Raw genomic sequence first — 26,939 nt, forward strand, 5'->3', positions numbered from 1 at the left:
CCCAGTGCAGACCGCGGGGCGCCTGGGGCCGGGCCGCTAAACCATAGAGGAGCTGCTGTGCGTGAGGCCCTAGCGGGGCCGCTCCTTCCAGCAGCTCTACGGTTGTGGGCGTGGCTCAAGCGGCGCCTGGAGCGCGTTACCGGAAGGAGACGATTTCGTTCCGGGTGGCCGCGGCGTACTGGGATCGGCGGGAGGAGCGGGGCCGGGCTGGGCCGCGGTCCCCGTGTGTGGGCCGGGGGTGCTCGCAGAGCGCCATGTCGATGTCGCACCTGTACGGTACGGACGGGGAAGATGGCGTGGAGATGGAGAACTTCGAGGTGTCGGACTGGGACCTGCAGAACGAGTTCAACCCCCACCGGCAGCGCCACCGGCAGAGCAAGGAGGAGGCCACCTACGGCGTGTGGGCCGAGCGCGACTCGGACGAGGAGCGGCCCAGCTTCGGCGGCAAGCGGTACGGGCCGGGGACGGAGGGAAGGGGCCCCCGGGCCGAGCCGGTCCCTCTCGGCCAGGCCCCGGTTGTGCCGCACTTGGCGGGCGTGGGGAGCCGGGTGGGCAGAGCTCGGGTGGCTGCCCCTTCTGGTGGAGGTTTTCAGGTTGTAAACGCCTTCCTGAAGAGCCCAGCCTGGGAGAGGGGCTGCCCACGGGGCGGGCTGGTCCGCCGGAACAGAATTGGCTCACAGGTCTGGGTTTGGTGTAGCTCCAGGGATTACTCGGCCCCCGTGAACTTCATCAGCGCCGGGCTGAAAAAGTCAGCGGCTGAGGATGCATCGGAAGAAGACTCCGATGAAGATGAAAAGCCTGTTAAGCAGGAGGAAATCCCTAAAGAGTTTGTGCCGAAGAAGTTAAAAACAGTGAGTTATCCAGGAAGTTTTCAATTCTGCATCATGTATTTATGAAACCTAGGCTGTAGTCAAAGGTGCGGAAACAATATAGAGCAATAAAGAAAGGGAGAAATAATTAAACCCAGAGAACCACATGCGATGGCGTGCAGTTAAGGGAGGTGTTTTCTCTGTCATCTAGCCATTCTGAGGTATAGTTATGTGTCCTTGGGAACACGAGTCATTTTGGGCCTTTTTGTCTACCATAATATTCCCTTTGGTCAGTTGAGGTTAAATTAAAAGAATGTCCGTGCTTTGCTGCCTTTCAAAGATTTATTATTTTTTTTTTAAATCTTGCAGAATAGTATGATAAATCTAGGCATGTTATTGATTAAAAATCAAACCCTTATTTTCAGTTACCAAACACAGAAAGAATCAGGAAGCAGCTTCAGCTAAAGTCCTTGGTGGAGTCTAGTAACTGCCAGGTTGTCACTCTAAGCTTGCCAGTACTTTCCTTTTCCATCTAAGGAATTTCAGGAAACTCCTTAGATGTCAGGCAGCTTACTTGGATGCACAAGTCATGACATAGTGAGCTGTGCAGTGTGATGACAGCTGAATCACTTCTGGGAAGAAACTTCCTTTTGAGTGAAATTACAGAGAGCTTGATTATTATGATGCCTTAAGGTCATGTGGGCTTTTTTGTTTGTTTATTTGTTTTAACAGGGTGGTAATTTCAAGCCTAGTCAGAAGGGCTTTGTAGGGGGGACAAAATCTTTCGTGGATTTTGGCAGCTGGGAGAGACACACTAAGGGAATTGGGCAGAAGCTTCTCCAGAAGATGGGTTATGTCCCCGGAAGAGGTCTCGGGAAGAATGCTCAAGGTACTGTGATTGTGTGTCTGTTTGTTTATTGTTAACTAGTGATTTGGAGAAGAGATCAGATTCTTTGAAGAACTGCCATTTCCAGGTCGCTTACAAATTCATTCTTGTTTTCTGGCATCTCTTGCAAGTGATCTGGGTCCTCATGATAAGATTCAATTGCACTTAAACTACCGTAGGCCAATTTTTTGTTCTTTTGCAAGAGAAAAAGAGAAAGAAAAAAGGGAGATAAATTCCAAAGGCAGTCAGCCCATAGAAAAGGAGATGTTATTTTATATGACAGAATAAAAAAAAGTGGTGAAATGCAGATGTGAATAATACTCTGCTTTGTTTTTTTTGGTGCGTGCTGGAATTAAGTGATTTTTATAGCCACTAAAATTAGTGAAGTGGTAGAAGATACCATAGCAATAGAGGGAGAATACGAGGCTGGATGTTTGTGCTGATTTGATAACTTAGGGTACTGTAAGAAAAACACTCACTGTTCTGTCTCAGTAAATAAACTGTTCTTTCTGATCTAACTATTGCTTTCTTAGGTATTATCAATCCGATTGAGGCAAAACAGAGAAAAGGCAAAGGAGCTGTGGGGGCATACGGCTCTGAAAGAACCAGCCAGTCTTTGCAAGACTTCCCTGTTGTGGACTCGGAAGAAGAAGCTGAAGAGGTATTTGTATAATTCTTGGTATGTCTGTTTCCCCGTTGTGTTGTATGTACAGAATTCAGTTCTGGTATCAGCTTCTGTGTTTGGGCTCATTTTAGATAAGAAGCTAAAGACATAGCATGTGAATTTCATTTAGACACGTTTTTCTTGTTACCGTAATGTTCTTTTTGTTGTTTCTGGCTCACTTGTTCCAGTAGTCTTGCTAGAACCCCACTTTCAAAGAGTCACCCCAGGTAAATAGTCTTTGTGTTTTGTTTACATTAAAAAAAAGACTAGAAATGTACTACTAGAATTGTGAATAGGGTGGTTGACTGGACCACAGCATCTGAGCCAGTTTGTCACTACGCTTTACCACTTTCCCAGTTATTTTGCTGTACAGCATTCTTCCTTGATCTGATGGTTATTTTCCTGTAGAAAATGGAGGCAAATTTGGGGGCATGACAAATAGCAGTGACCACAATTCCTCTTTGTTGCTCTTTAGGAATTTCAAAAAGAGCTCAGTCAGTGGCGGAAGGATCCTAATGGAGGCAAGAAAAAGCCCAAATACAGCTATAAGACAGTAGAGGAACTGAAAGCCAAGGGTAGGATCAACAAGCAGCTTTCAGCCCCTCAGAAGGAGCTGTCTCAAGTCAAGGTAAGGTTGGTAACCTAAGAGGTAGCATCTCTGGGAAGCAGTTTGTCTGCTTCGGTATTGTGAGTGGGTTTTAGCCATTGGTAACCTTAATAACAGTTCTAAGAACTGGCTGTCTGCATCCTCATGAAAATCAAGTCCTCAAACTCATGACTGAGTCATGTAATAGACCCCTGTGTCACTTAGGACATTGGATTTGTTTTTAAGCAAGTTCTTTGGCCTCAGAAAAATGCAAATTAGCTTAAAAGTGGGTGGTTTCGGGGGGGGGGGAGGTGTTTAATTGCAAGTTAAGTTTAATTGTTTCACATTTGCTGTAGATAAAACGCTCATCCACTTCTGAAAGCACAGTTGTCCTTATTGGCATTGTGCAATTAAACACATAGTTTGAACAATCTCCTACCTAAAAGGGACAGTAGGGGATTTGTCTTGTACATGCTTAATAAAATTATTCATTTAAAATTAATGTGTCTTTAAAGGAACTGTCAAAGTACCTAAGACTTACATGCAATAATGAATAGTATACTACTTGCATCATCGCTGCTTGTAGAATTACTCAGCGAAATGGTGAAACTGAGGTCAGAAGAGGAGACTCTTCTGGCTCTGATTCCAAATTCTTTCTTATTCATTCTAACTCTTCATGTCAGGAGTAGGCCTTTTGGATGCAATCCCCAGTCACCTCATTCAGAATAGCAGAGTGTATTGGTAGCCTGGAGTAATTAAGAAACGTGGAAATCCCCAGTTTTCAATTCGGAGTCAGGCATTTCCTCCTTTTTTAAACATGAGATACAGGTTTTTTTTAAAGAAATATTTGTTCTTGTTTGTTGGAAGGTTATAGACATGACGGGCCGGGAGCAGAAGGTTTATTACAGCTACAGTCAAATTAGCCACAAGCACAATATCCCAGATGACAGTCCTCAGCAGCCACTGGGCAAAGACTCCAAGCCCCAGGGGTTTGCCTTGCCTGAGCTGGAGCACAACTTGCAACTTCTCATTGACATCACAGAGCAGGAGATCATCCAGAATGACCGGCAGCTGCAGTATGAGAGGGACATGGTTGTCAACCTGACCCATGAGATCCAGAAGATGTCTGAAGTTCTTTTGCATGAGGAGACGGCAATTAGCAATCTCAGCAAGGTGCTGGGGATGGTGGAAGAATGTGAGAGACGGATGCAGCCCAGTTGTGAAAATCCCTTAACCTTGGACGAATGTGCAAAGATTTTTGAGACGCTTCAAGACAAGTACTATGAAGAGTACAGAATGTCTGATAGGGTAGACCTGGCAGTAGCAATAGTCTATCCTCTCATGAAAGATTACTTCAAGAACTGGGATCCCCTCAAGGTGTGTATTAGTTTCATTTATCTGCGGTTCTTACTTGATTGCTTATGTAGTCTTTATTATCTTGACTTCCTCCTCTATGCCCTGCCCTTTTGTCCCAAATTCCTATCAGTCTGGAGAGAGAGAGGGAGAAAACGCTCCTTTCTCTTGCCTAGCAGGGGAGAAGAATGTTCCAGAGAAGACTCCCACTGTTCATGGCAGAGTGAAATAAATGTGTGCAAAAAGATGGACCCACCCTGCACCCACTCTTAGACATTTGCTACGACGGAAGGCTACTGTTCTGCAAAGCAGTTAACAGTTTAGGAGCTTGTAAGGTTAAAATCAGCCCCTTTCATGGGTGTTGGGAAGAAAAAGTAGATGAAAGCTAAGTCTCTAGTCTTTTTTTTTTTTTTTTTTTTTTTTTTTTTTTTTTTTTTTTTTTTTTGGCAAAAGCAGGAGAGGTCTGTCTTTCAAGTAGTCAGATCTGTGCTGTCTATTCTTAATGCCATTTCGGCTGTGATAGGTAAGAGTCTGAATTCTCTCTGTACACATGAAAATGCTCAGACTATCCTCTTTCCGCCCCCCAAGAGGTATGTTAAATCCATAAAGTGGGATTTTCCTCTTGTGGGGCTTTTACTAATCATGGCTTGCCTTTTGAGTGGGTGAGAAAGCTGTCTGTAGCTGAGCATAACATCAGCCTGCTCTTTGTAGATAGCAGCTGAAATTAATGAAAAAGGATAAAGGCCGCTTATGCCTTATCATTTCCAGGACTGTACATATGGCACAGAGATCATAGCCAAGTGGAAGAGCCTTTTGGAAAATGATCAGCTGTTATCACACAGTGGGCAAGACCTGTCAACAGATGCTTTTCACAGGTAAAGGGCAAATGTGCTTTGTGCAGCGTCTTCAAGTGCTCCTTCCTCATGGATGGAAAAGAACAGATAGAAGTGTGCTTTCCAGATGATTCTCTTGATGTGTCTGTTAAAATCCAGCTGTCAGCTATATAAAAAGAAGTAGCTTTTAAATAACAGTAACCATTTGGTTTATTTATGTCTGGGGCTGTAGCTTTAAGTTTAACTTTGTTTGCCCCCCCCTCCCCCTCGCCAGACTGATGTGGGAAATCTGGATGCCATATGTCAGAAACATAGTGGCTCAGTGGCAACCGAGGAACTGTGGGTCGATGGTGGATTTCTTGGATAGCTGGGTAAACGTTGTTCCTGTTTGGATACTGGATAACATTCTGGATCAGCTCATCTACCCCAAGCTACAGAAGGAGGTAAGACGAGAGCGCTGTGTTAGAATGAAGCCATGCTCTGAACCAGTATTTGAATTTCAGTCAACTAGAACTTCTAAAATACCGTTTTGCTGCCTCTGCTGATGCATTTAGGCGTTAGGGGGTTGCATTATGGCTCTTTTTGCATCTGGCAAGACTTACTGCTAATGGATGGGCTTATTTTAATCTCTTCTGTTTTACCTCAAGGTTGAAAGCTGGAATCCTTTGACAGACACAGTCCCAATCCATTCGTGGATCCACCCCTGGCTTCCTCTGATGCAGGCACGATTAGAGCCGCTATATTCTCCCATCCGAAATAAGCTGGCAAATGCACTGCAGAAGTGGCATCCCAGTGACTCCTCTGCCAAACTTATCCTTCAGCCCTGGAAAGATGTGTTCACACCTGGGTCATGGGAGGCTTTCATGGTCAAAAACATTGTGCCTAAACTAGGTGAGATGAAACAGTGCTGAATTTCTGGAATCTGCTTTTTGCCACCTTCCCCCTTGCACCTAGAAAAGATAGGTGTTAACATGGTTGCTAGTGTTACTTCAAAGAATATTATTAGTAAGTTTAGACCAAGCTGGCATCTTCTTTTCTGCTACTAGTACCATGCCTTTTTTTCAGATGTTTTAGAAAATGTGGGGGAGTGCTCTGAGTATTCTCAGTGTTTTCTGTCTTATTTTTCTAAATCATCTGATTCCTCTGTTCTTCAGCTGACAGGAATATCTGATAGCTGTCAGATAGTACCAAGCTATAAAAGGTCTCTCTATTACTCCTGTATTCTTTGGTCTATGCTAATGCTTTCACCATGAGATTTTGTAATTCACCCTTCAACCATGCAAACTGGCTAAAAGGCTCTGTAGTCTAAAAAACAGTTGAACGTTTTAAGTTTCAGTTCTGGCAGCAAATAGTAATCACTGGAAATGGAAGCATACTGTTTTGGTGGCCGGGATCAGCCAAACAGTTTAAAGATCCTGAATGTCCCTCAGGCTAACATGCAAAACAGGTGCTCCTCAAATCGGGTGTGTTGCTGGTGAAATAGGTCAGGGCACTGGTAAAACTGTGAGTCAAGTTCTTTTCTAATTCTTCTCCCCCTTTTCCCAGGGATGTGTTTGAACGAACTTATCATAAACCCTCACCAGCAGCACATGGATGCCTTCTACTGGGTGATTGACTGGGAGGGGATGATTTCTGTCTCCAGTCTTGTTGGGTTGCTGGAGAAACACTTCTTCCCAAAGTGGCTGCAGGTGAGAAACTGTCAAGGGCTGAGTAAACAGGCTTGATTCACTGTGAAGTGTTGTAGTGACTCCTGCCTAGTAATTGTTGCTCCAGTGCTGAAATGGTTTAACTACCAAACGGGGTGATTGCCTCTCATAGCTCCATACACATCACAACAGACTGTTTCCTAAGACTGTCACAGTCCTTTCTTTTACTGAAAGCTCAGTAATAAACTAAGTGGTAATAAGGACTCTCCTCTGTAAATGTACCTGTCCTTCTGCATTTGGTCTGTCATGTTGTTTTGCAGGTGCTGTGCTCTTGGCTTAGTAACAGCCCCAATTACGAAGAGATTACGAAGTGGTACTTGGGTTGGAAGTCCATGTTCTCAGACCAAGTGTTAGCACATCCATCAATCAAAGACAAATTTAATGAAGCTCTTGATATCATGAACCGGGCTGTCTCTTCCAGTGTTGGTAGGTGGCTTCTGGTGATGGATCTGTTTACTGTGATGGCAGTACAGAATTGTTTGGTTCTTGTGAGTCTGTATTTAGGCATGGCCCTGCTAATCAGCATTATAGCAGCTCCCATGAGCAGTGACATTCAAAGTGAGTTTTACCTTGCTATGTCCGTAAATAATGCCTGTAAGGGGCTACTTAATAATTGTCTGCACTGAAGCAGAAACAGGTTTTTGGTGACTGGCTGCCTGTGCCATTAAGCAACTGATTCTCTTTCAGCCTTGCCTGATTATAGTGTATTTTGTCAGTTGCTGAGAGACCATAATTTAAAGATATTGACTTCCGAAGCTGTAATTTGTTGGGGTTTTTTTCTTCATGGTGAGATACTGGTTCTTCTCCTTAGCTTTAGAGCAGTGCCCTTTCCACATGCCTCTCCCTGTCACCTAAAAGACTTTGTTAGGAATTTGCTGGGAATTAAACTGTATAAAAGAGAAGGCAGTGCGTGAGACTTGCCCTGTCCTCCAAGACGGAGAACTCCTTTCATGCGTTCCTCTTGCCTGCTTGCTGTACCACACAATGGAGAATCTGCATCAGAAACATGGAGGATTCCTTGAGGCCCATTTTAAGTGTTAGGTTTATTTTTTTGGTAAAATGATACAACTACAGGCAAGCGTTGCAGAAAGAGGAATTCACCTATTGAGAAATTTCTGGTGTTATAGTCATGCGGCCAAAAAGTGAACTGGGGACTGATAGTGAAAGTGCTCCTCATGCAATGCTGCTTCCTGCAGTATGGTGCTGCTCCATCCTCAGCCCAGTTTTGCAATAGCCACTGTTTGTAACCCAGCAGTAGCAAGTGGAGACCACAGGCTAGGTTTTGAATTTTCAGAAGTGGGGGTTTTTTTGTTGTTCACATTTTCCCTTTGCCAGTAGCAGTGCAGCATCTTCCTCTCCTGTGCATGCTCAGGTACAGTTTGGGATTGTATCAAATCCTGTTGCTTCTGATGCAGTTCTCAAATTCACCTAGCTAGCCTATGTTGTATTAGCATTAACAGCATAAAACTTAATCAATTAGAATGTGTAAAGGAGGATTCAGAACATTGACTTTACTGTGTGTGTCCTGGACTGGAGTTTACCCATAGACCTTCCACCAGAAAGGGACTGGGACCTTGTTTTCACATCTTTTGTCTCTCCAAACAGGTGGGTACATGCAGCCAGGTGCTCGAGAGAACATCGCCTACCTTACTCACACTGAGCGGAGGAAAGACTTTCAGTATGAAGCCATGCAGGAGCGTCGGGAGGCTGAAAACATGGCCCAGCGTGGCATCGGCATGGCTGCCAGCTCTGTGCCAATGAACTTCAAGGACCTAATTCAGACAAAAGCAGAGGAGCACAACATTGTTTTCATGCCTGTGATTGGAAAGCGGCACGAAGGAAAACAGTTGTATACATTTGGACGGATTGTCATTTACATTGACAGAGGTGTTGTGTTTGTACAAGGAGAAAAGACTTGGGTGCCAACCTCTCTCCAGAGTCTCATTGACATGGCCAAGTGAGTCCTCTGCTTTGAACTGTGAAGACCATTTTGCTAATATTTTTAGTGTAACTGTTTTAGAATAAAGAAGTTACAGATTTGTAAATAGAGTGAAACTTTAGCTGTATGCTGGGATTTTTTTCTTGGAAGAGCTGTTCAGGCAGTGTCAGGAGATGAAATGACGCGTGGAAGCACTAAGGGAGGAACAAGCAGTTTGGACGCTTGTGCAATTGCTGCCTGTGACAGCAGTTTATCAGCAGGTTAAAAGGGACCACAGGAGGTGATTCTCTGCTCCAACAGACGAGCGAGGGCTGGTCTAGCCAAGTCCTAAAGGTCTCCAGCGACAGAGATGTCACAGCTTCTCCTTGCCTGCTGCTCTGCTCTGGCAGTGAGTTACTGTCTCAAGAGTGTCCCTCATACAGCAGGCTCCTCTCTACTGTGCGCAGCTGGGACTTGTCCCACCCCTCTTGGGGTGTGCCGGTGGCTCCTTCAGCCCAGTGCCTGTCTGCTTCCTCTGGCCTGTCAATGCAGAGCTGGAACAGAGCTGTTTTTTTCCAGCAAATTCACAGAACCTGTGCTGTGGGACCGCAGCAGTTCAGGACACAGAGGTGAGGGAGGGAAACAGAGGCTTTTTTCCCCCTAGAGGGAGATGACCTGATTCTTCACAGAACAGACAAAGAGCTGCTTTCAGTGGCACTGGACAGCTGAAGGCCACTGCCTCTAAGAAAGCTTTTATAAGCCTGCATTTGGAACCAGACACCAATACCTTCAACTACAAATCCCTCTCAAGTAATTCCCCCTTCGTGATACTTCAAAGTGTACACAGTACACGCAAAGGCTTTGAATTGTTCCTGAAAGGGAAGAGGATCAAGAGAGCAATCATTATGCAGTATGGATGCTTTAAAAGGCAGGTTTTAGTTAAACTTGTTTGCTGTAGTTGAGTGAGTATAAGTCAAAGCACAGCTTTACCTTTTATTAAATAATTAAGATACAAAAATATCCCATCATACTCGAGCATTCAGGTGTCGCCACTTTTGGTGGAGCACGACGACACTCTCGGTGTTTCAGCTACATCTTGGCTATGCAGAAGCTGCCGTGGGAAGAGAGGCAGCCCCAAGCCCCCCCGCCGCTGACAGCAGTCAGGACTCGGCGGCAACAGGACTGCACCTGTCAGCTCTGTCGCCCTTTCTGATGATCTCCAAGTCGTCACAGTCTTGGTACGTTGGCTCCTCCACAAAGTCCCAGACCTCGGGGGCGAGTTCCTTCAGTTTATGCAAGGGAAACCAGTGGACGGAGGTGTCGTTAAAGGTGTCAAGGTAGCGAGGGTGAGCAGGGAGCGCCACCTCCTCTGTCCCTTTCAAGACCTTAAGAGCATTTGGGGAAAAATTTACTGTATGACGCAGAAGAACTTTTCTGCAAAGTTCAGTTCAGGGTCAGTGAAGATGAGGATGGTGTTACATTAAGACAAACCCCTGTGTGCAGTGTGTTCTGCAGACAACGTAGAATGATCCTAAAGTGATTAATTTTTACATTGTAGTGGCCAGGAACAAAGGTTTTAAAAATAACCTTTCTCATTAGAAGGTGCTTTGTCAACACAAAACAATAATGTTAAAAAACTAGTGACTCTTACCTTTGCTATGTAAGAATAATCTCTCTCCAATATTCCTGACAACACTCTAGAATAACACAAGGTAACCAGCGTTAGACACAGTGAAGTTACACAACTTTTCTGAAGAGGGGTGGGGGACAGAAAAGGCAGGGGGTGGTTGATGACTGCCACGTGAAAATGAGCAAAACACTGAAGCAATAGAAAAAAAGGAGTAAAGGAAGCAAGGAGAGGAAAATGCTGTTGGAGGCACTAGACCCCTTCCCTGGCTGGCCTGCACCCACCTTTCCTCCATTCCTTTAAAGCTGTTCCCGATGATGACCATTTTGGACAGAGCCCCTTCAGACCAGTTCCTCCACAGCAGGTTGTTGTACAAGGCTTTCCCGCAGTGCACCATGTAAAACAGCGTGGCCGATCCCTCAATGCCGTGTTTCCCCTCCTGCGCGTAAACCAACGTTTCCTGCTACCGAGCCCCGGTAGCGGAGGCCAGACGGTAACTACCCCCAACCTCCCGGGGCCAAGCCAGCCGGCAGCAGGCCAGGGAGTGGGGTCCAGCCCCTCGGTCCCCGTCCCCCGCTGCCTCCCCCGTCCTCACCTCGTTGTCCGGGAGGAGCCGCAGCCCCAGTTCCCCCAGCGCGGCCGCCTCCTGGGCGGAGAAGACGGGGTCGAACAGGGAACACCGGTCGGGGGGCACCTGCGGCGAGAGGGGCGGCGGTGGCGGGGGCTGGGGGGGAGCGAGAAGCCCCCCTCTCACCCCCCCCCCGCCCCCTCCTCACCCCCAGCTCCTCCAGCAGCAGCAGCAGGAAGGCCAGCTGGTGCCGGGCGGCGGGGCAGCCGCCGAAACGCCCCAGGCCGTAACAGACGCAGAGGGCGGGCGGCTCCGCGCCGCCGCTCAGCGGGGCCCGCACGGCTCCTGCGGGCACGGAGAGAGGCGTCAGGCCCGGCGGGGGGCGGCCCGTTCTCCCCCCCCCCCCCCCCCCCCCCTCTCTCCGTACGCACCGGCGCTCGCCGCCCAGAAGCCGGAGCTCAGCAGATCGTCCCTGCCGGGAGAGCGGAGTGTCAGCGGGGCCCGGCAGCCCCGGTGGGGGGTTAGGGAGGGAACACAGGGCCGGGGCCCTCACCGCGCCTCCCGCAGCCTCCGCAGCAGCACCGCGCTGCCCTCCGCCGCCTCCCCACCCGCTCGGCCCCGCCGCCGCCGCCGCCGCCGCTCCCCGCCCGCCATGTGCCACCCGCCCGCCGCCATGCGCTCCGCCCGGCCGCCGTAGCGCGGGCGGTCACGTGCCGCTGTCATGGGACTGGCGGGCCGCCTCCCGGAAGCGGCGGCAGGAAGTCCGGCCCGCTCAGCCCCGGTGGCGGCGGGGCCCCGCCGGAGGGACTTAGCTCCTCTCTCAGCTCCTCCTGGCGCGGCCGCCGTGGAGCCCCGACACCGATGGCCCGCCCTGCCACGCCGGAGTCCGGCTCGGCGCCATGGTGAGCCCCTTCCACTGGGACTCCCGCTGCGGCGGCGGGGCTCTCCCGGTCCGTCTCCCCGGGGACGGGTCCGTCTCCCCGGGGACGCCGTCGAGGACGTACCGGCGCCGCTCCTGCCCGGCCGGGGACCGCGGCGCTTCCCCGGGGGGCCGCGGGCCGTCCCGCGTGGTAAACGGTGCCCGGTAAACGCGCCTTTATGGGGAGGGCAAGGCTTCCCCCCCCAAAGCAGCAGGTTGTGGGAACTGTTTGGACTGCGTGTGGTTAGTGCTTAATGATAATTATTCTCGCTGATAGGAGAATATCTCACCAGTCCATATCTCCTTCCTCGTGTCTCAGCTGCAGAGTTGTAGAATCTATCTCAAACCCACAAAAGTGGTCAAATAGTATGGGACCCTTTCAGTGCTGTTTTTGTGTCTGAACTCGGTGTGATTGGGTAAGAACCACGTTTCTCTTCGTTTGTAATAAGCATTTTATTGGTCTACCTCAAATAATAGAAAGGAGAGGGAGAAACGTAACAATTTTCAAACATACAATAGTTTTTACTAATATTTTGGTTTTTTAGGTGGAATTACTTTTTCCTTTATGATGGTTCAAAGGTTAAGGAAGAGGGAGATCCTACAAGTGCCGGGATTTGTTATTTTTATCCTTCTCAGGTAATGTCTGCTTTTATTTCAGTGCCTGTAAAAGAGTGCCTGTGTTGTGAGTCAGTGCTGATATTCTGGTTCAGGAATGGTCGGGCTTCCAGGTGGAGGTCTGGATTAATTCTTATTTAGTATTCAAAAAAGTTTAAAGAAAACTCATGCAACTAGAACCAGGCGAATTGGAGTGGTGTTCCACCCGGCTCAGCGTACAGAAGTCCTTGGGCTTCTGAAGCTGGGCATGGTGGTGTTGCACTCTGCTCCCTCACTATGGGTTCTGGTCAGTGGAGTCATCCAGTGGAGTCCAGGTCTGTTCTGGTGATGTGAATAAATACACGCGAGGGATGAAAGTTCCCCTAAATAAGCTCTAGGCTCTTGTGCTGCCTGTAAAAAAGCAATCCAATTATTTTTTTCCCTAGAAATTTGCCTGTGCTGCTGCATTTGACTTATAATTGAATTGAAGTTATAATTAATTTTTATTAATACCTGAATACAGTAGTGATTTTTTTCCTTTCCCAAGTCCTTTTAAAGGCAGGGGGGTGGAAAAAAAGTCTGTCTTCCCTGCCTTCCTCGACAGACTCTCCCCGACCAGCAGGAACTGCTGTGCGGACAGATTGCTGGAGTGGTGCACTGCTTGACTGAGATTTCTGGAATTCCTCCAAGTCTCATTCGCCTAAGGAAGCTCAAGTTTGCAGTTGTAGTGGATGGAGACTATCTGTGGGTGAGTTCAAGAGATGTGGAGGCAGTCACAGACCAAAAACAGTGAGAGAGTCTGAACTACTGTATCAAACAGAGGGCTTTTTTTTTTTGTTTTCTTTGTTTTTTTTCTTCAGGGCATGGGCTGCACACAGATAGACCTGGGGAGAGCTAGGGTGGGAACTTGCAATGCACAACTTTTCATTGCAAGGTAACTTAAATTTTCTTTACTGCAGCTTGCAACTGTGTGTCATGGAAGTCACTTGTTCCTGTTCACATGACAGTCAGCTGTTCCTGTGAACATGTACCTTGTTTGTGTGTCCACACCCAACGTGTTTTCTTAAGATGTGCCTGGCAATGGCTGTAAGGCATTGAGCTCTGCATCATCATATGTATCCCTGGGTTTCTGGCAATGGCTGGAAACAGGATTACATGTGCTGCAGTTCTTATTAATAAGGACTTAGTCTCCCTGTTTGGTAGTCCAGTTGTTCTTTCCTTCTAACCCTCAGTATTCCCTGCTGCAAAGCTTTGTCAGTGTCAACAGACATTTAGTATATAAAGAGCAGTGTGCGGCAGAGTCGTGATGAAAATGCCCCAAACCATCCCCTGGAAACTGGGTTGAGACCAGTCAGACCTATTTAATAGGCAGTGCTGTTCAGGCTCACTGGGCTCGCTCTGAGGCAGGAGACCTGACACTTCTGTTTCTCTTGGCAATTCAAAAACTAAATGAAGCGTCTTCATCGCTGTACATAAAACAATTTGATTATTTTTAAGTACTTAGTTTCAGGAAAATGTTCTTAGCTATTAGAGCACCGAGCTAGGTCATCTAGCGTGGGAAGGGAGTGTGTCTAAAACGCTGGATTTCTGATAGCATTTATTTATCCTGTCTGTGCCAGGGCTCTTCCTTTTCATCTGACTTGTGAATCTGGGGGATGTTTGCCTGCTGCAGAACTGCTTGCATGCCTTTGATGCTCATTTGAAAGCGATAAGAGTTGTTCTCACCTGCTGTGCCTGGGTTTTGTCTGTAAACATTCTGCGTTCATGGCTTTCTGTATTGAAGGTTCTGGGTTGTGCCGTTGAGCTCCCTGATATCAGCTGTAGACGGTTTCTGGAGCAGCTGATCAGCCTCTTCACCTTCTACAATGGACCTGTGCACCATGCATACATGGTAATTAAGATCAGCAGCCGTGATGTTTCTGCCTAGGAAGAGATCTTAAACGCTTCCCATATTGGCTGAGCTCTGCCCGGGCACACGCGTGCTGGCGTGTTCCCTTACACTGCCTTCATACTTGCAAGGGCCAGAGCAAGCTCACGCATCAAAGAATTGGGACCTGGGAAAGTGTGCAGGCCCATCATCTTTATTGCACTGAGGTAGTGTGGGTGTCTACTAAGTTTCCTAGATGTTCAGTCTAAAGCAGTTTCTTCTTGATATCATCTTCCTCCTTAACTTCACAAGATTTTCCATGTATAGGTACTGTCCCAGACTGATTGCATCTAATGTCCTGAATGCATTAAGGCCTGTGCAGTGACAGCTGTGTGGATTTTTGTTGTCTACAGGCACTTTCTCGGGAGGAGCTGAGCAGGCAGTGGGACAGATACATTGAACATATCCAAAAAAACACCAGTGACCTCCACAAAATCTTCAATTCTCTCTGGAATCTGGACAAAACCAAGGTAAAAGCCTCTTCTCTGCAGTGTCTGGCTCTAGAGCTGCCTTAGTGCCAATGGTTTTGTGTTTATTTCCTGCATTGAGCATTTGCCAGGATTCTCTGGCCTAACTTCTTGTGGTTCTCCCTTTCTAGGTGGACCCCCTGCTTTTACTGAAAGCAGCTCTCATCCTGCAAACTTGCCAGCGGTCTCCCCATGTCTTGGCAGGCTGCATTCTCTACAAAGGCTTGTAAGTAACAAGGCATTACCTAAAGGGTTAAACTGCAAGTTAAATCTGCCCCTTCCTAGGGCTGTGCATCCAGGGAGCAGGGCAAGGGCACTAGCTGTACACACAGAGCTGCTGTTTGTTATTGGTAGGAACATTAATGCTTCAGGCAAGGTAATCCCTGTCTGCTGGTGTATTTCACAGAGGATGAATGGTTATTTGTGTTTATCAGTGGAAGAAATGGAAGCATGAAGAAATTAAAGGTTTGGGCTTTAGTAGTAATCTGCTGTCTTTATGATATTCAGCAGGATGTGAAGACTGAACTTCTTAGGCTTTTTAGGTGGAAGTCATCAAGAAAAAGATGTGTGAATATTCCTCTTTCCCATTAGTGTTCTCTTTGCAGCCTTGCAAATACAGTGCACGTGTGTGTCTGTATGTATTTTTGACTGACTTGTTGGCCAGGACCACTGTCTATACTGATAGACAGTGCGCAGAAGGATGAGCCAGAATTTCCCATGAGAAATGCTGGCTTCTTTCAACTGAAGATTAATCATAGCTGAAGATGCTGCAGATGTGGCACTGAACGACATCAAGAAAAGCCTCAAAGGTGGCCTTGAGAGACAGGAGGTGGGGAATCCTGGGAATTTCTCGGCAGTAACATTTAAGCACCTTCTTCCTTTGGCATAAACTGTTCCTGTAACACCCTTTATGAGCACTGGCAATACGCCACAATGTCTGCATCTTTCCAGGTCTGACAGAGGCAGGCCAGGCATTTTTAAGGGAGTGATCTCATATGTGCAGGCAGGGCACTGAGCATGAGTCACTGCAGCATCTTAAAGCTGGCAGCATGTTGTAGTGGAAGCAGACATCTGACTTGAGAATGCAGTCTTGTCCCGCGTCTGCCCATCACCAGTGTATGTGTGTCTATCGCTGGTCTGTCTGGTAGAGATCTTTTTTTCACCAAATGTCATCAGAGTTCTCTGAACTCTGAATCTTACTACAACACTGCAAAGGGCTTTGTGCCCGGGTTAAAATTCCCCTTCTTCAGAGTCTTTTGAGAATCTCCAGAATGTGGATCAAAACAAGACGTAAATGGAAAGACCAAGAATACCTTTGGAAACTCTGTCCAAGAGGCCTGTGCTGCAGTACTTTGAGTGCTAGTCTTTCTGAACCTTCTCCACTGCCCACAGCTCTCCATGGGGTGGCAAGAAGCATGTATGGATTGGTCTGTCTTAGGTCTCGACTCAGCAAAAACAGATTTGTTGGCCAAAAGTAAATACCAGCAGGCGGTTTTCCTGAGTTTGGAGTGGAACTGACCCAAAGGAAAGAAGATAACAAGAGTCCTGATGGTCACCCAGCTTATGTTCCTGTTGTGTGGGGATGTATTAGCTCCAGCCCATGTCTGGGGTTGGCCCTTCAACCCTTGCAGAGTGTCTGGCAGGACCAGGAGAGGTGGATGCGGTGGAACCCTAGAGACTCCCCCAGAGATCTCCCAGCTGTGAAATAGGGCCCTGCAGCACTGTCAGTTTTGCTCAGAGTAAAAGTAACAGTCTGGTGTGAGTAGTACTGCTGGCTCTGCCTGTCCTGATGCACTGACTGACGGGAGTCTACGGCTGAGCTTCAGGAAATGACACTCTGCTCATGGATGACTTTGTTTTGTCCTTTTAGGATTGTGAGCACCCAGCTGCCACCTCCTCTCACTGCCAAAGTTCTTCTCCAAGGCAATGAGTCTCCAGGCCAGGTATGTTGCTAAACATGTTCCCTGTGTGCAGATACCCACTTGTAAGGATGTGGTGTGGGAGTTTGTGTCATATAGAGCTTACATGTGCTGTTACTGGGAACGCCAATTACTGATGCTGATGCTAAAAGCTTTTATTAGTTATGAATGAGTAAGTTTTCAAGACTTCTGCACTAGGAATTTGCTTTTTGTATGGTCTTTTAAGTTACTGAATTCATGAGTTCTCATCTATGTGGTGTTTTGATTAGCTTTTTACCCAAGTTTAGGTATTTAGTGCTAAATTTACACACAATGAATGTCTGAAAGTGACAAATAGATCAATTTTCATTTGCATTAAAACTTGTCAAAAGTAATTATTTACATGGTTCAAGATCTACAAAAAAGCAATCAAGAGCCAGATATGAAGAAGTCCTCTGCTCTTACTCTGGTTGAGTGAACCAAGCTTTTGTGCCCTGAGCAGGCAGTAATGGCAAATTGTGGTATATTTGTCCTTGCTTTCAGGTGTATTTTGGCTCATGGGAAGTCCCCTTGACTTTAAGGGCTACCTAAAGAAAAAATCACGGCCCAGCATGGTAAACCAGTCACAGCATTTGCTGAAGGGGATGGTTTGGGGTCTGCTGTAGTCACAGGGAGGCTGAGGAGGCTGGAAGAGGTGTCTTGGTGGCACCGGTGGCAAGCGTTGAGTCATGCCACAGAGCTGATTCTTGGCTTTTCTTTCAGAGTGAGCCTGGAGGTGAGGAGCAGCAGGAGCCTGGTGAGCATCCAGCTGCAGAGTACTGGTTGCCAAGTGCACAACAGCAGCATATGGGCAGCCCTCTGGGGCTGCATTCTCTGCAGTGAGAGCATGAGCTGGTTCTCTGGGATTCACGTCAAAGCTCTTGCTGGATGCAGGAGTATATCCCTGAGGGTGTTGCTGCCACTAGTCAGCATGTGCCAGTGGGTGTTGTGTAATCAGAACTAGTTCCTTCCTTTGGCTAAGCAAAGGAGTTTGCTCTTTTGAGTTTAATTGTCAGTTCTGCAGATTCCCAACATGCCTGCTTTAATTCCAGTTACCCATGTGCCTACTTGGCCACTGATGGAGCCCTGAAAACAGATGGCTGATGCTTTCAGTCCAAACCTTCAGTTGTTGTTTTTGAGCATCAGTTTATAGATATTCTGCCAGCACAGTTTTGGGGGGGGGGGGGGCAGAAGCAGCTAAGGGAAAATTTAACTCTGTCAGGCATTAAGTGTATGAGGAGGATGGGAAAATGCTGCCTAGTCAGATATGGTCAGTTTGTGGTGACCCAGGATACAGGATGATAGCATGCCTTCTCCTCCTGCAGAAGCCTTTGGGCTGATGGAGTCTGGCTTCTGTTTTTTATGCTGGGGCATGTTAATTTAATCCTCAAACCTCCTTTGCTCTTGCAGATTCTCCACTGCCGCACGGTGTCCGTATCATCCCTGTATTCCTAATGGAAGATGAAGTCTCAATGCTCCGAGACTTTCCAGTGGAGTGGATGACTAGGTAGGAAATCAATCTGATGCACAGAGAGGCTTGGACAGCAAGGGAGCTAACATATGGTGCTGTGTCCTCGCTAGCCATTGCTAGTGTTTTCTCTGATACTAACTCAAACTCTGTCATTTGGCTGTCTTGTGGTTTAACCCAGGACAGGGTGTTAAAGCCGCCTGAGGTCTTTCAGGCTGAACAAAATTTGTGGTGTCCATATCTCTGTTGTGAAGCAGCCCAAAGCAGAACTGTTTCCCGAGACCCAACTGTGGTCTTCTGTTGTTTCTCAGCTCACAGTGCTGCCTTTGTGCTTTGTAAGGCAGTGACGTTCCTGGGAGTCTGCAGTGCAAGAGGCCCACGCTTTTCACCTGTGTTAGGCCTTAGCCATCCTTTTCTGAGGTAGATGCTCTTTGTAGCAGAGAATACATAGCTATTGAACACTACCAGGAGGTGATAGCGTTACTAGGTATGTAATGACTCCAAACAGATCCTACTCAGTAGTTTAATCAACTTGTCATCTCCCGCTAGGTCATCTGTGTCCCCAGCAAGCCCTAGAGGAGACAAGAATGCTCTCTGCTCCCAGGCAGTTTCAGAATCGACAGGAGACCTGAATAATATCTCTGTGCAGGAGTCCCCTGAGCAAGCTTCAAGCACAGCTGCACCAGAAGATGCTGTGCAATCAGGCAGCCTTGCAAACACAGGTCCTTTGAAGGGCTTCCCCAAAATGGAAGCCAGTACAAAGAATTCTCCAACTGCAAAACTGAGCAGCCCAGACAGCAAAAGCTCAGAGCTCAGTAGAAAAGCATCTTTCCCATCAGAGAGAGACACGAAGCAGCTGCCAAGCCCTTCCACACTCCATAGTTCTGAGTATGCTCAAACTACAGGTCCATATCTGGAAGGTTTTTGCTTTCCAAACCCTTACACCCAGGAGCAGGAGAGTCAGAGCATGGGGAAATCTCTTGTGGACTATGATGCTGAGCAACACAGTTTCCAAAGTTATGCAGCCGGTGGCAGTCCAGCTATATGCTCTCCTGCCCAAGAGTTGAGCAGAAGGAAGGCAAGTGAACAAGATGAGCAAGGGACTCTGAGCCAAAATAGTGTCTCTAGAGAAAGCAGCAGTGCAGCTGGTGGCAATGTGCAGGGTTTGGATTGTCCAGCCACTGCTGTACAATCAGAGCTCCAAAGCAGGAGTCAGCTGCCAGCTGTAGAGTTTCGGGAGAGTCTGCTCAGTGACCCAGCAGAGAACACGCACTGTCCCAGGAGCGGGGAGAGTGGCTGGCTGCCTCAGGTGGACAGCCTGGGAGCCCAGGCTGGTGTGGAGTCAGGCAAACAGTGCAAACCGGTTAAGATGAGCTTGTATGTTCACTGCATTAAGGGGCTTTTGCTCTCCCTGCTGGCTGAAGATCATCTCCGAGAGGACCGGAGCTCCATTGAAGATGTGGTAAGTGGGAAAGCTCTTCCACACCTGCAGATACACTCACTGCTGCTTGGTGGTGGTGGCGGGGACAGGGGTTACAACTGAAGAGGGAGTGTTGGATTGCTATTCCCATCTCTTTCCTCACCTGCTCTGTGTTGTGCAAGGCAAAGCCATTTGGCTTGGGGTTCATCACCACAACCAAAGCTACGTGGGAGGTTGTTTGCAAACGTCAGGCAGTGAGCCTGAGAGGTGAGAGCGTTGTCTCGCAGGCGACTCCTGTTGCCTGTTGTTGTCTGTCAGTGCCAGCGCTGGAGCAGAACGTGTAGGTGTGACCGTCAGACAGCCCCGCAGGCTGCCAAAGGCCTGTGCTGGATTTGGGATTTGCTGGGAAACCCTGTCAGTTTCACAGTGCTTTTTGGAAAGCAGGGTTTGTTCTCTGTTTAACCTCCACTTTGCATGTCACAGCTTCTCACTCTGGAAGCACCAGAGACACGTGTCTGGCAGTGAGTCCCTGAAGCATTTCCTTTCTACGTGAAAGTCTGGCTGTCTGTGTCCCCAGCCTGCTCTCCCTGGCACTGCTCTCCAGGGGCCGGAGTGAAGGGTGCCATTTGGGCACTGAATAGGTGCTGTACCAGAGCAATCCCAAATTACTCTGCTGTGGGATTTGCTTCGGTGCGCAGGCTTCCCTGCCAAGTGGCACGGTGCAGCTAATGGGGCTGCGGGGGAAGGACGTGCTGGCCCCCGGCGTTTCGCAGTGAAGCATTCGTCTGCAGAGCTGCTGCCTGGCCTCTGCTTTCCTACCAGGGAGCTGAGTCAAAGCTGCAGAGGCCTGTTTGATATGCCAGTTGCCATAGGAACAACCTAATTTCTTTAACTGTCAGACTGGAAGGTGGAGGGAAGTTCAGACTAATGCTGGCTCCCAGCATTAGCAGAGCCTCAAGGTTACTCCATTTCCTTTCGAGCTCTGGGACTCAGAGGCTGTGGCTGTGACAGCCCCTCCTCCCGTAAGCAGGGGGATGCCACCTCTGCATGGCATGTGAGGATTGGCATATCAGGAAAAGAATTGCTGCAAAATCAGCAGAGGCCAGGAGGTACAGCCTTGGCATTTTGCGCCAGACATGGCACATGGCTCTGTCCCCTTTCTGCTCATTCCAACAGGCAGCTGCACAACGGCTTCCTCTCTACCATGTCTTCTCTGGTTGCAGGGAGAGAGGGGGATGCAGGCAGGTAGGAATTGATGCTCTTGAGAGCTGAAGGTCATCCTTATTGCACAGGTACCCTCAGCTTCTCTGGGTTTCCTCTGGTTGCAGCTCTGGTCTAGCTGGCAGGCAGTGCAGCCCTGATGTGTTCAGAGGCGGCGTGGTTCCCAGCAGCCCATGCAGCACCTGTGGTTGGAAACCAGCCTCTGCTCTGCTTCATGTCTGACCTGCTGTGAGAAGGAGCATCTGAAGGATGTGGCTAGTGTGTGAAATGCCTTGTTGGGGGCGGGGGGGGGGGGGGGGGGGGGGGAGGTTAGCTCTGCTAGTGACACATTGCACGTCCTCCTCCCATCAAATGCCTGGTCAAGTCCAGCAGTGGGCCCAGCCTGGCTCAATTTGTCATTCAGTTCGTTAAGTCTCAAGATCAACTGCCTGATGCTGGTGCGCCACATTTTGGTTGACTTTACTTTATGTACTGCCCTGGGCTTGGCAAAGCCATGTTCCATTCACGTTCCTCTTTTTCCCAAATATGCTGCTTCCATCTCGCGTACTCCTGCTTTGGATCTCATCTTAGCAAAACTGTACTTTCACACAGCTTGGATTTTGACTGTGATTAGGTTCTCCTGACTGCACCCTTCCTCTGGGTGCAGGTGTTTGTTATCTCTTAGGAGAGATGCACTGCATGTCCTGTCATCCCAGGAGGAAGAGTGTTGTTCAAGGAGGTAAGAAACGGGCTCCGCTGCTGGGATCATGGTGGATTTGAGGCGTAACCTCAGTTTTTCTGTTCCTTTGTTTATCTGTAGATTAAAAATGACCCTCGGCTCTCAGGGATGTCAAAGCTTAGTTATAATTAATGTTTGTTGAATGCTTTGAGGCCCCTGAATGACACCAAAGAAGGGTAAAATATGCTACTTGCGGAGCTGAGAACAGCAGGCAGTACTAATCATCCATCTAGGATGGCAGTTTCCAATACAGGCTTTCCCTGCAGAGCAGGAGGCTTTGGAGGCTTTCAGGATCGCTTCCTGCCTGTCTTTAGGTCTTATCCCTTCATTTCACTGCACAGAAAAGAAAATCTGCTCCGTGACCAGGGAGGTCAAGGGTAGGCCAGGCTCTGCCATCCTGCTGAATGGAGACTTGATCCTCTCTGTGGCGGAGGAGAGCACACAGGCAGGCTGGAGGATTATGGAGTTAATCTTCTCAGCATGGCCGGAGGGTCCCTCAGCCCTGCCTGCTGCCTGGGAGCCTCAGTATGGCCAGGGCAGTTGGCTACTGAAAGTCCAGTCAGCAAAACAGCTTGGCTTTCATGTTAGTACATTGTTGTGTAAATCCTTTGCTCTGTGCCAGGCCTGTTGTTACCCCACAGGTGAGGCTATTTCCTTGGCTTTTCTTTTTTTCCCCTCTGGTGATAGACCAGTGCCTGCAGTCTGCAGCTGGCCAGAAGCTCAGCACGGAGGCTGGGTGCCCATTAGAAGACTTACTCATGTGTTGAGAGGGTGCTGCGGGAAATGCTGCAGGCAATTAAATCCAGCCCAAGCGTGTAAAGCTGCATCCTGTATTGTACTGTCTGGTGTAATAAAGGCTGGTAAGCAAAGGAATATTCCTTGCTGCAGTTGAAAGTCATGGCCAGGATGTGAAAATGAGCCCTGGAGAGTAATGTTTGATGGTAAATTAATGGAGTCTTGCATTTTCTTGTACTTAATAGCATCAGGTGGTTTAATGGCTTATTTTCAGGTTGGAGTGCTCTTTTTCTGAGTCCCCGTCTCACTGACTTGTAAGCTGTGAGGCTCATCTGCTTCCCTGTGCCCAGGTTTCCCAGCCATTCCTGGGGGGAGCCTGGGCAGCAGCAGCAGAGCATGAAGGGTCCAGTCCCTCTGTCATTGACATCGGTCACCCAAGCTCCCTCCAGTACCTCCTTGGAAGCCTAGGTGAAGCAGGGCTTCTACTCTTAACACTTGCCTTTTTTTGCCCTGTCTGCAGTACCACAGCAGTCTGGCTTCTCTAAACGGCCTCGAGGTTCATCTGAGGGAGACTCTGCCCAAAGACTCCTCATCCTCAGCCAAGACAACCTACAGCTTCACTCACTATGACTGCGTTCAGAACGTACTCACAGGTAAGCCTTTGTCTTCTGGAACAGCAGCCGCTTCAGAGGATGGAATGAGAACAGGATTTATGCTAACCTTTTCTCATGCTTTAGACAACTTTTCAGAAACATTGCTTGCTCCAAGTCTTACAAAATAGCCTGGATATAAGGCCCTATTGAGGAGGTTTTGTGTTTTCTGAGTTTATAATCTGCTGAAGGCTTGTTGATCACTTTGGATGAGAGACAGAGGCTGCTGGGAGATGGAGCAGCTGCCACTGGCTCTTTGCTTGGAATGATGTTACTTGGGCTTCTGCTGAAGGCTAAATCAGAGGACAAGACTCAACATCCTCTTCAAACCCACCCGCCTTCCCTCCCCCCAACTTCATTCATTACACCCTGGTGTGATGCCTTTTGACCTGCTGTACAATAGAGTGTTTGTCAGTCCTTTCTGGCTACGAGAAGCAGGAACTGGGAACAGGTAGTAGCCAGCAGTTTGGAGACTGCTTCCCTGGATTGATGGGTAGACCATCAACATGCAGAAAGCTCCATGCATGTATTGCCTCAGTTCATTCTAATGTTTCCCTTTTTCTGGCAGCCTCACAGGCAGTGTCCCAACTCTCTCTGTCTTAGAAGTGCTTTAGGAAAAGAGACAAACCCCCGTGACTCTTGGTAACCCAGGTCTCAGGCCTTCTTGCCACCCCTGTGGGGTGGGAAGGTACACTGGGCTTTTTGTTTGTGCATGGCTGAGCATGGTGCAAGCTGTTGATTAATCTCATTGAACTGATGCTGGAGGTTAGGCTGTCACCCAGTCTCTGTTCTGTAGATATCCAGGGTGTGTAGGAGAGGTCCACAGCCTTTTCCTGCTCAGTAAGTGGGGGCACACTCATCTGTAGAGTGGGCTGTTAACACCCCCCCCTTACTCCTCTTCTGCAGCCAACCTGCCCCATACTGCTGGCCCTCTGGATCGGCACTTCCTGAGAGCTGCTACGCTGATCCACTCCGACTTCAACCAGCTTCCAACTGCTTCAGAAATAATAATTAGGTAAGGTGTGCTTATAACTCCCTCCTCTTCCAGGCACAGGAGTGCTGTGTGGCACACAGAATAGGCAGAAGGGGGAACCCCTTTTCTAAGCCTGGCTGAGGTTTGGCACGTATTGTAGTCCCACCAGTATGGGCTACTTAATATTCTGCCTGCAATGTGATCTGGGTGTTGAGAGGCTAGGATGGCACCAAGGCAAGTGAAGTGAAGGCAAAATGAGTTGTGCCGCAGGTTTGGATTAAGATATAATTAGCTAGAGTATTGCCGGTTCCTGGCACCATAAGGTTCTAAGATGCAGTTTTAAATATAGCTGTTCCTAATAAATTTGTGTCTCGGCTGGGAGCCAAAGGCGCCCAGAATTGGCAACCTAGATTTTGTTTTCTTGCACGGCTTGTTGGGTTGGAAACACACTGTAATGTGCGTGGCAAACTCAATTGTAATGCGCCAGGCAAGATGGTCTTATCACAGCCAGAGCCCTTCCAGACAGCTGTGGCTAAAGCTGATCTTGTGCTACAGCACTCCCCCCATTCCTGTAGCTGATCTCAGGGAGGATGGTGATGATGTGAGTGTGCAGAGATTCTGCTTGCTTGGCCGTGCTTGTTTGTCCAAAACATGATGAAATAAAGATGCTTCTGGGAATTACACTGTTTCACTTCTCTGACACAGCTTGCCAAGGGAATGTGAATCATACACTTCAATGCTGGAGAGCTCCTTGTTTAGCATTAGTTTGACTGGTTCCTTAAATCCTATATCAGCTAAGCTGGCATATTCTGTGTTGCCCCAAAAAAAGCAACTCCATGTGTGAATCAGACTGAGTAACAAGATGACTAAAACTGCTTTCTTTTATGGAGAGTTGTCACACAAGGGTGTCAGCAAACATATCAGTTGCTTCTTTCCGTATCGAGGAATACAGAGTCCTTTGCTTTGCTCCCTGCCAGCCCTCTTGCAGGTAAATACTGAATGGTGGGTTTTAATTAATGACTTGAGCTTTCGTGGTTACAGTATCTGACTATCGTCTGAGCTTCATCACACGTGTGACTAAATAACCTCATATGATTCCTGCTGCAAGGGTGCTGTGCTGGGATTTGCTTATGGACAGCAGTGGCAGTGAGATAGGTTCCTCCAGAAAGGAAGGGGTGTTAGACGCAAGGAGTGTTTAACTACTGGCTCTCGATGTACTGGGCTGGTCTATCAGCAAGGGAAATTCTCAGAGGATGGCCACACGCATAGGTGTTAATGCTGCTGAGTCAGTCACAGAGGATGAGGCATATGACACTTTTTCTTTTAGGATGCCAGGACCCGTGAGAAGGAGGGTCTGGTTTCCTGTGGCCTTCTGGCAATGGATTGCAGGGTTTGGGTGCCCATTTTAGCTCTGTGTTCCTTTGCTCTGCTGAGAGAGACCTAAAAGTCCCTCTCATTAGCTGGGAGTCCAGTGCTGCAAGCACCCCAATGCCCAGCCTGGTGAGTTGAAGTGGATCTTGCACAAAGTTGTAAATCCTGACCACTGCCTACTCTTCTGCCCTGCTAGGAACGCCTCCACAGCCGTGTACGCCTGCCGGAACCCTGTCCAGGAAACCTACTTCCAGCAGCTGGGTGCTCCGCACCGCAACTCGGGTGTTCCCAACCCTCACGACAGTGCATTCAGCTTGCCAAGCAAGGCTAAGCAAAAGTTGCTGAAGCATGGAGTGAACCTGCTTTGAACTGATGCACTGAGGCAACACGTCTCAGCCCATGCTGAAAGTTAGTTCATCTCCAATAAGTAAAGTCTCAAAGCCATTTATTCCGTAGGAGGCATGAGGCTCTGTGCTACATCTATGGGGTCTCCAGCCTGCCTTGGCCCAAGGAAGGGGCACTCTTACTGCCCTGTTCCTGCAGCACATTTTGTGCTAGTGAAGGGTATTGTTGACATTAGCACTTACCAAAGACTGAAGATAGAAAATAGCTGTGTTGGGGTGCTTGGTTTACATTGGCTCTAGGACTATTCGTGGTGCTCTGCCATCACAGGTAGAGACTCCTGGGGTGCCTTCACCTAAAGTAAAACCTCTTATTGCTCTAAGCTACATAGACACTGGGCTACTGGGCTGTACTGGCTTTCAGAGATGTCAGTCAGACACTGTCTCGGCCTGGAGTTCTGTGCCTAAACCTGCTCTGGTCAGACTTGGGCTTTGTTTATATCTCTTAATCTATAGAAATGATCCCCTGCCACGGCATAATGCCTTACCTTGATTAACAGAGCCTGCATGTTCTCATACTAACTGGAATAGAACAAGTGCTGCAAAACTCCTAATCCTCCTACAGGTGCTGTCAGGAGGTTTTTATACCGTAGCTGAATCTGAGAGATCCTTGTCCCTCCACGCCTGCCTGATCAGTGACTGTGCAGCACAGCACTGCCTTCCCCGCTGCCCACCAACACAGCTGTAACCTGCCAGCCTCTCACAGGGGCTGTGGTGGTGGTATGAATGCACTACACCTCCTGCCTGCTCCTCAGCCTTCTGCTTCCTTCCCTCGCTCCTGCTGGAGGACCTTGTTTCATCTCCTTGCTCTTGCTGCTCAATTTGTCTACATTCTGTTGACAAAAAAGGCAAGTAACAGCCCCTTAAGCTAATGGGACCAAAGAGACCTTGTAGCCCCTCGGCAGCTGTTCTCTTTCTGCTCAGGCAGACGGTGTGTCCCCTGTCACTGCCTGTCTGGGGGGGGGGGGGGATGGTGGTGACGGCTGCTTAGACCCGAGTGATGGATACCTGTGTCTGACTGTGCTGTGTGTTTCAAAGCCTGCTGCTGTTATGTACACACACATCACTGTGACTGTGAAAATAAAAGTCTCCAAGACTTACCTAAGCACTATGTCAGCGGCCAGCATCCCGCTTACTGCTTGGTTGTCATGTTTGTGATTCCTGGTGTGAGGGTTTGGGGTTGGGTGA

General features: G+C 48.4%; 3 protein-coding genes across 7 annotated transcripts; 2 read left to right on the forward strand and 1 right to left on the reverse strand.

Moving 5' to 3' along the window:
• Positions 1-3: 3 nt before the first annotated feature.
• Positions 4-8,892, forward strand: TFIP11 (tuftelin interacting protein 11). The gene is made up of 12 exons (XM_049807011.1): positions 4-451; positions 698-851; positions 1,542-1,698; positions 2,229-2,356; positions 2,835-2,987; positions 3,813-4,322; positions 5,067-5,173; positions 5,406-5,574; positions 5,779-6,022; positions 6,677-6,819; positions 7,098-7,263; positions 8,443-8,892. The coding sequence occupies exons 1-12, from the start codon at positions 255-257 to the stop codon at positions 8,796-8,798; spliced, it is 2,484 nt and encodes an 827-aa protein (XP_049662968.1). The 5' UTR covers positions 4-254; the 3' UTR covers positions 8,799-8,892.
• An 843-nt stretch (positions 8,893-9,735) lies between these two features.
• SRRD (SRR1 domain containing) lies at positions 9,736-11,673 on the reverse strand. Its single transcript, XM_049806891.1, has 7 exons — positions 11,504-11,673; positions 11,382-11,422; positions 11,159-11,295; positions 10,978-11,106; positions 10,667-10,845; positions 10,407-10,452; positions 9,736-10,140 (listed from the first exon to the last, which is right to left on the reverse strand). Exons 1-7 carry the CDS (start codon positions 11,671-11,673, stop codon positions 9,916-9,918), a joined length of 927 nt encoding a protein of 308 aa, XP_049662848.1. The 3' UTR covers positions 9,736-9,915.
• A 20-nt stretch (positions 11,674-11,693) lies between these two features.
• HPS4 (HPS4 biogenesis of lysosomal organelles complex 3 subunit 2) lies at positions 11,694-26,862 on the forward strand. Of its 5 annotated transcripts, XM_049807013.1 has the most exons (13): positions 11,694-11,852; positions 12,415-12,505; positions 13,068-13,211; positions 14,247-14,354; positions 14,744-14,860; positions 14,989-15,083; positions 16,728-16,800; positions 17,518-17,551; positions 18,205-18,301; positions 18,812-19,724; positions 22,877-23,009; positions 23,913-24,021; positions 25,547-26,862. In XM_049807013.1, the coding sequence occupies exons 1-13, from the start codon at positions 11,812-11,814 to the stop codon at positions 25,716-25,718; spliced, it is 2,127 nt and encodes a 708-aa protein (XP_049662970.1). In that variant the 5' UTR covers positions 11,694-11,811; the 3' UTR covers positions 25,719-26,862. The 5 variants fall into 5 exon arrangements, 3 of the variants coding, with proteins under 3 accessions (XP_049662970.1, XP_049662972.1, XP_049662971.1); XR_007506831.1 differs by lacking the exons at positions 23,913-24,021; positions 25,547-26,862 and adding an exon at positions 21,550-21,621 and having other exon boundaries at positions 22,877-22,955; XM_049807014.1 differs by lacking the exons at positions 11,694-11,852; positions 12,415-12,505 and adding an exon at positions 13,324-13,397 and having other exon boundaries at positions 13,109-13,211.
• The last annotated feature ends 77 nt before the right edge of the window (positions 26,863-26,939 follow it).

The sequence above is a fragment of the Accipiter gentilis genome, chromosome 7 (genome assembly GCF_929443795.1).
Source record: "Accipiter gentilis chromosome 7, bAccGen1.1, whole genome shotgun sequence".
Taxonomy (NCBI): domain Eukaryota; kingdom Metazoa; phylum Chordata; class Aves; order Accipitriformes; family Accipitridae; genus Astur; species Astur gentilis.

Coding starts and splice junctions, on each gene's coding strand:
- TFIP11 (XM_049807011.1), top strand. CDS start 255: ATGTCGATGTCGCACCTGTACGGTACGGACGGGGAAGATGGCGTGGAG. Junction 5,174..5,405: donor TCAACAGATGCTTTTCACAG/GTAAAGGGCAAA, acceptor CCCCCTCGCCAG/ACTGATGTGGGAAATCTGGA. Junction 7,264..8,442: donor GGCTGTCTCTTCCAGTGTTG/GTAGGTGGCTTC, acceptor CTCTCCAAACAG/GTGGGTACATGCAGCCAGGT.
- HPS4 (XM_049807013.1), top strand. CDS start 11,812: ATGGCCCGCCCTGCCACGCCGGAGTCCGGCTCGGCGCCATG. Junction 19,725..22,876: donor GGAGCTCCATTGAAGATGTG/GTAAGTGGGAAA, acceptor CCCTGTCTGCAG/TACCACAGCAGTCTGGCTTC. Junction 23,010..23,912: donor CGTTCAGAACGTACTCACAG/GTAAGCCTTTGT, acceptor CCTCTTCTGCAG/CCAACCTGCCCCATACTGCT.
- SRRD (XM_049806891.1), bottom strand. CDS start 11,673: ATGACAGCGGCACGTGACCGCCCGCGCTACGGCGGCCGGGCGGAGCGC. Junction 10,846..10,977: donor GGCTCCTCCCGGACAACGAG/GTGAGGACGGGG, acceptor GGGGCTCGGTAG/CAGGAAACGTTGGTTTACGC. Junction 10,141..10,406: donor ATTATTCTTACATAGCAAAG/GTAAGAGTCACT, acceptor AATGCTCTTAAG/GTCTTGAAAGGGACAGAGGA.